General features: G+C 50.0%; 1 protein-coding gene across 1 annotated transcript; it reads right to left on the bottom strand.

Moving 5' to 3' along the window:
* Positions 1-3,491: 3,491 nt before the first annotated feature.
* Positions 3,492-6,237, bottom strand: MFSD5 (major facilitator superfamily domain containing 5). The gene is made up of 2 exons (XM_079140949.1): positions 5,629-6,237; positions 3,492-5,067 (listed from the first exon to the last, which is right to left on the bottom strand). Exon 2 carries the CDS (start codon positions 5,047-5,049, stop codon positions 3,697-3,699), a length of 1,353 nt encoding a protein of 450 aa, XP_078997075.1. The 5' UTR covers positions 5,050-5,067; positions 5,629-6,237; the 3' UTR covers positions 3,492-3,696.
* Positions 6,238-6,947: the final 710 nt, after the last annotated feature.

The raw sequence follows: 6,947 nt of genomic DNA, 5'->3' as shown, positions 1-6,947 counted from the left end.
CTCCCAGACCAGGGACTGAATTTCCAGAAAGAGACTGACCCCTGCTTCCCATTCATTGGCTCCTAGTTTCTTGGAATGTTTATCTTCCTTCCTCAGGACTAATTAAAAGCTACAGATCAAATAATGAGTCTAGCTGGATGGGAATTCAGAAAATCATGAGCCTCAAAATGAAAGATGGTGATATGTATCAAGTCTGACCCCAAACTGACCTTCCCACTTGAAGAGGAAATGAGTTCAAGTGGAGCATACTGATACCCAACTCAGCTACTCACATACATCCAAAATAGAAGGCCTCTTAGATAGCCTGATACTTCCACGTGGGTCAGGACCAAAGAAAAAGACTGTTGGGAATCCCCCAACCACTGGTACGAGTTGGAAAGCCCTATACCCCATTAAAGCCCCGTCCACTCACCTTCACACCCAATCCAGATAGACTCAGCTGAATTGGAAAAGTTAGAAAATACAATATAGCAGGGTATAGTGGAACATGCCTGTAATCCCAGTGATTTAGGAGGCTGAGGCAGGAGGATCTCAAGTTTGAGGCCAGCCTCAGCAACTTAGTGAGACCCTGTCTCAAAATAAAAAATGAGGGCTGGGATGTGGCTCAGTGGTTAAGCACCCCTGGGTTCAATTCCTAGGACCAAAAAATGAATGAATAAGGAAAGAAAGAAAATGTAATGGCAAATACTGGGGCTAGGAGTGTAGCTGGGTTAGGGCACATGCTTAGTATGCATGAGGTTCTAGGTTCAACCTTCAGGAAAAACTAAAACAAAAACAAAAACGTAAAACTACTTGTGTAGTGCTTGATACTGTGGGCCAAGTACTGTTTGTTGAGATAGGGTCTCACTAAATTGCCCAGGCTGCACTTGAACTCCTGGGATTAAGTTACCCTCCCACCTCTGCTTCCGGAGCACCTCGGACTACAGGTACATGTTATTGCACCTGGTCAAGTCTGTTCTGAACACTTAAGAGTAATATATTTAAACTTTACAAGAGACCTATAGGTTAGAAACTATGCTGTTCTCCCCACTTTACAGATAAGGAAACTGAGGCACAGAGTAGGTAGAGCTGGATTTGAACCAGACAGTTAGATCTGGATCCACACTCCCCTCACCCCCCAATGCCATTGGTGCTGGAGATAGAACCCAGGGCCTCAAGCACACTAGGCAAGTGTTCCATCACTGAGCAGTACCCCCAACCCTAAGTCCATGCTGTTAACCACTTTCCTATGTTGCCTCAGGTGGAGCATCACAAGCAACATTTGTGAGTGGTGAGCACCTAGTGAACCAATCCCTCATGTGTACCACATGGACAGATATCCATAAGTGAATTAGTTGGCCAAGGTTCAATGCTCCCATTCTTTTACTCATCTCCAGGGATAGAGCTTGGGATGGGAGAGCAGGGCTAGAAGCTAAAGGCAGGTAGGTAAAGGCCCATAGAACAAAGGCAACACATGTCATAGATGGGGCACTAGGCTGGCAGCAAGAAGCAAGGTTCAGTTTGTTTTGCTACTCATTTACTATATACCCTTAGGCAAGTCGCTTCCTTTACTAAAGTGGATTTTCCTCTTGGGGCTGCAGGGAAGCACCAGCACCTAACAACACAATGTAGGACATATAGTAGTTGCTTAATAAAAAATATGCTTAAGGGCCAGGGTTGTAACTCAGTGGTAGAGAACTTGCCTAGCATATGTGAGGCACTGGGTTTGATTCTCAGCACTGCATATAAATACATAAATAAAATAAAGGTCTATGGACAACTAAAAATATTTTTAAAAAATATGCTTAAGCCTGAATGGACAATCCCTACACTGTCTTCGAGCTCTCAGCTCACAGGAGTCTGACAGGAAAGACCCCTCCACGCTCTGCCACCGGCCCCTATGAAGCAAGCTTAGCAGGGACAAAGCTAAACTAATCTCATTAGTCTGTCTCACCTATTCCCCCTATTTCTTTATCACTTAGGAATGTGAGGCCCCCTTATATTTCCAACAGTAAATAATTATTATCATCCAAAACAACAAATCATTAACTAGGCCCTAGATTCTAGTCAAATAGACTTCCCACATGGGTAGCTATGAAGTCAGGCATGAGCTAGCGTCTCTCCTCTTTAGACATGTACTAAGCACAGCCATGGGCAAAGCATACATATATGATACATACACACACACACACACACACACACACACACACGTATATATATTAGTTGAAGGTGAATAAGAGTTTCCATCTACCTTTGAGATCACAGTATGATATCAGAGATGGAAAGTCTACAAATAACTAACTATAAAATATATCTAGGTCTAGCTCAACAGGGCAGAAAGAGGAAGTGGAGTTATCGCAAGACTGTCTTTAGTCTCAAGACGATGGGGGCAGGAAAAGATGCCTATTTTTTGTTCTTAACCCCAGCTCTGTAGCTTGAACAGGGGAATGTGTGATTTTTCTGGACCTGAGACCACCATCCATTCCTTCCCCAGCCTCACCCTGCATTCCTCCAGCACCAGCCGATGTTATCTCTCCACACAGGTTGGGACCTGCAGGGTTTGGAACATCTCAAATCTTCCTTCTAGGAAGTAGTCTGAGACCTAAGAAAAGCCCTCAACCCCTTTCCAGAACAGGTGGGTCCCCCATGCCCATCTCAAACACATTCCAGGACACACCCTTGAGCCACTCTCCCTCCATCTCCACCCTTTTAAAAGCTGGCACTGCTTTTCCTGAGAAGCCCCAGGTATTGGTGTGAGAGGGAAGGGCAGATACAATCAAAGGTGAGGCAGGGAGGGACCCACTGAACTGGTGTTCCCACTGGTACTATTTCCTGCCCTGGTGCTTCCTCACCCTCAGTCAAGCTGGGTGGGGGAAAAGTCAGGTACAGACAAGATGTCTTAGTCCCTTAGTCCTTCATTTAGTTTTCATGTGGGGACACAGAACCTGAGGGGCTCAGATGATGCTAAACATCATATAAATGGTACATTTATAGCCAGAGGCAGAGGCTGACAGCATGCACTCCCTGAGCTGCAAGCTTACTCCTGCAGGAATGACTTTGGGTTTGCACTTAAGGGTGGTTGCAGCAGAGACCAAGCCCCTGGACTCTTTGTCAGTGGCCTGGCATACTAGGCATTTACCCCATGTGCTCCAGAGATTGTCTGATCCAAGATTCAGGGCAGGGTTTTGACAACTGGGGAGGGTGCCTGTCCCAGAGAGATATGGAAGACACAGGAGCCTCAGGTCCTTTCTACCCAGTTCCGCTGAAAAGCTATCTTCTTCTTCTTTTTTTTTTTTAATTTTGATTCATTGTACACAAATGGGGTACAACTTTCGTTTCTCTGGTTGTATGAAAAGCAATCTTAATAGCTCTCAGTTTAAGGTGCAGGCTTGAAGAATTTAGAAATACAACCTTTTGTTGGTAATTCCACCTTTACCTCAAAACCTCCAGCGGCCCACGCACCAGAAACAAATGAGGTGGGTACAAGTGAGGATGAGTAAATCAAATCAATAATCCATTAAAAGTGTTTATTTTTAATGGCAAGGGGAAAGGGAGTAACAGAATCAACTTTTGGCACCTTTCCAGTCCATCACCCCCATGTCCTTTCCAACACAAAGATGTCAGGAGGGGTTGCAGGACAGAGTCACAGTGAGATCTGTACAACCCTGGAGAGGTGGGATTCAGAGTCCATCCCAGACGCTTTGTCCTAGAACAGGGTTAGAGCTCAGGAGCATAGGGCTCCCCCGTAGGTGAGGGTACCCGAAGTTCAGCATCATGCCTTACCACGGTGAAGAGTCCCACCACTGCTAGCAGAGCCATCACCATGACAGCAGAGCAGATGCTGAACATGTTCCGAGTACCTGTCTTTCGATCACTGTCATGGAGGACAAGGAGCCCTAGACAGGCCAGCAAGTGCAGGGGCACCCGGAACCAGTTGAGTACACCAGCCTGCTCTGTTTCAGGGATCACCTTTCTCCGCAGGAAGCTCATGCTGGGAAAGTACAGCCCACAGGCCAACTCAATAAGTAGGAAGGCAATGAAGGACTCCACTGGACTCTCCTGGCCTGGGCTGGTGGAGAAAGTCAACATGAAGAGAGAGAAGACAACGATGAGGACAGCAAGGGAGAGCAGGTGCATGGGCTGAAGGTGGTACCTCTTGGAGGTAGCAATACGGTACAGGGAAGAGCCCAGCAGGCTAGCTGCCATGAAGCTGGAGAAGACAATGCCCAGTGGGGCCCCATGTGGATCCAGAACAGGCGTCCAGAGGAAGACAAAAATAAAGATGACACTCTCAAACAGGGCTTGTATGGTGCCCAAAAGCAGCACACGACGATCCGACAGGAGGCAGCGCAGGCCTCCAGCACAAGTCCTTGAGAAGGCACGCTGTCGGTCATAGTTCTCTCCCCAGTTGCGAAGGGCCAAGACCCCAGCCAGAGCCAGGAGAGGGATGGCGGCCACAAATGGTGCTACAGGCCCCAACCCCATCCAGCTAGCCACAGCCTCAGCCGCCACACCTGCCACTACAGCCAGTGCATGGTTCCAGAAGGCAGCTCGGGCAAAAGTAGCTGGGATCCACTCGGCAGGGAAATCATGCCGCTCCACATGCTCATGGATGTACCAGGCCTCGAAGGCAGAGAAGAGGAGGGCAGTGGACAACCCACCAAGTGCTCGGCCCACCAGCAGCACAAAGTAGTCCTGAGAAAGTTTGGTTAAGCAGCACAGAGAGTAAATGAGGGAGAAGAGGACACAAGACTTCTTGCGACCCAGCCAATCCACAAGGGAGGAGGCCACTAAGCCAAAGAGGACTGTGGAGGCAAGGCCACAGACGTAAAGGATGGCAATTTGACCCTCCAGGAAGTGGTAATGCTGGTAGAGTTTATAGAGGTAGGGGGCCTGAAGCCAGTCAGCTGCCAGGGCCAGGAAGTAGACCTGATAGAAGTCTAGTTGAAACTGAAGGAAGGAGGGATTGCGGCAGGCCCTTCCAGGGGGTTTGGCCCGGCATCTTGACAGCTCCAACCCCAGGCAAGAGGCCAGGAGGCCTACAAAAGCCAGGTAGGCAGTCACCAGCATGGTGGGCCCCCGGACGACCTGAGGAGAAAAAAGGGGGGCTCAGAATCACATCCGGGTAGCACAGTCAGGGGGCTGGGTGTCTAAGCAAAGGGTAGCGCCACCCAACCCCCCTGCCAACTCCACCCTACCCCCAGAGCTTGGACTGGAGGGACCAGTTGGGTGGGTGGGAGGAGTGGCTCGCAAAAGCTGTCTCCTAGGACACTGTGGGGCAGGGAGAGGTAAGAGGGGAGGGAGAGGCCTGAGCATTTGCCCCACCCTTGCCTGGCATAGCAAAGAGGGAGTCCCTACAGTAATCCCGCTCCCGCAAGTTCTAGAGGGGCTACTACTCTCTTCCACAACAGCTTCAGCACAGTTCCTTCTGTTACCTCCCATCCCCTCTGAGAAGCCCGTTTTTGCCCACAGTAGCTCGACATCAGTCCCACGCACCCCTCCCGCCCGCGGGAGCCTCTCAAATTGCTTCACGGTCACGCGCGTGCATCTTAGATTCCCCTCCTCTAGGTCACGGGCACCTCCCTGCGCCCCCTAGCCCCCGCCCAGCGCCGCCACACCTGCTCGCGCCTTGCCCGGCCCGGGTCTCACCTGCTGTCCCGGTCTGCGGGGACACTCCGGACACGTCCGGCTCCAGGCCGCCGGGCCGCCCTCCCGGCTCTGGCTCCGGCTCCACTCGGGTTCCAGCAGCGCGCCCGCCCCTCACAGCCTGCTTCCGGGAGCCGGGCAAGCCTCCGGCCGCGGCCATGATGGCTTCGTCACGTGACGGGGGCGCGCCGTGGAAGCCCCGCCCCGTCACGCCTCCCTGCTGACTCCCCGAAGCCGCACTCCGGAGGTAGGGTGTGAGGTAGGAATAGGGAGGCGGGTGATCCAAGGAGGTAGCTGTTTCTGCTCCTGATTCGGTCTCACCCGTTGTCCTCCCGTGACACTCGCTCCGTCTTGTAGATACCTGCGGGGCCACCTCGACCCCGTTTTCTCTCTTTTCCTCTGCGCAGAGTGCCTGGGAAAGAAGCCTGCAGTGCCTCAGATCCAGGAGCTGCCGCCTCCGAAGGAACTTGGCTTCCTAAGCCAAGACGGCTTCTGGTTTTGCCTCTTCTTACACGTAGTAACCTTCAGAAAAGAAAGCAGTTGTTGTCCAGACACCTGAGGGAGGCGGTATGGGGTAGGGAACTTGGACTCTATCCGCAGACAGACCAAGGTTCCAATCCAGCTGGTAAACTGTCACCAGCTGTGTGGCCTTAGGCAAGCCACATAACTTCTCAGCGTTTCTCTGTATGAAGTCATGGGAGAACAGTGCCCAAATAGAGAAGGCTAAAGTTAAGTGACAGCATAGGGTTAACCCATTAAATCCCAGATTTTCAATTCTGCGAATATTTCAACGAAATCGACAAAGGTGCATTAAAATAGGCTGGAAATCATAATCTGGAGCTTACATAACTTATTAAGAAGGAAAATACAGCTGGCGCCTGCCTGATATCCCAGCTACTGGGACAACTGAAGCAGGAGGATTGCAAGTTCAAGGCAATTTAGCAAGACCCTGTCTCAAAAAATAATAAAGCCGGTAGAGGGGTAGAGGGGTAGCTTGGTAGTAGAATGCCCATGAGTTCAATTCCCAGTAACAAAAAAAAAAAGAAAAGAAAAGAAAAAGGAAATACTATTTTGCACCGTTTAGAGGTCATTGCCCTGTATAGTATCTTTTACATATATAAGTCAATCTATAAATAGGACATTGGGCAAATACGATATCCTTTCATAGGTTACACAATATACAAAGAAGTTACTTTCGTGACCTATTCAATTTTGGTGGGCCGGCCTGGTTCAGTAGTGCATTCCTATAATCCCAGCCCACTCTGGAGGCTGAGGCAGGAGGATGGTGAGTTCAAAGCCAACCTCAGCAACTTAGTCCTTAA

Source organism: Sciurus vulgaris (assembly GCF_902686455.1).
Source record: "Sciurus vulgaris genome assembly, chromosome: 5".
Lineage (NCBI taxonomy): Eukaryota > Metazoa > Chordata > Mammalia > Rodentia > Sciuridae > Sciurus > Sciurus vulgaris.
Note: the sequence above shows the minus strand (reverse complement) of the source record. Positions and strands in the feature narration are given on the sequence as shown.

Bases quoted from the DNA above. Each gene is read 5' to 3' on its own strand.
- MFSD5 (XM_079140949.1), bottom strand. From the start codon at position 5,049: ATGCTGGTGACTGCCTACCTGGCTTTTGTAGGCCTCCTGGCCTCTTGC.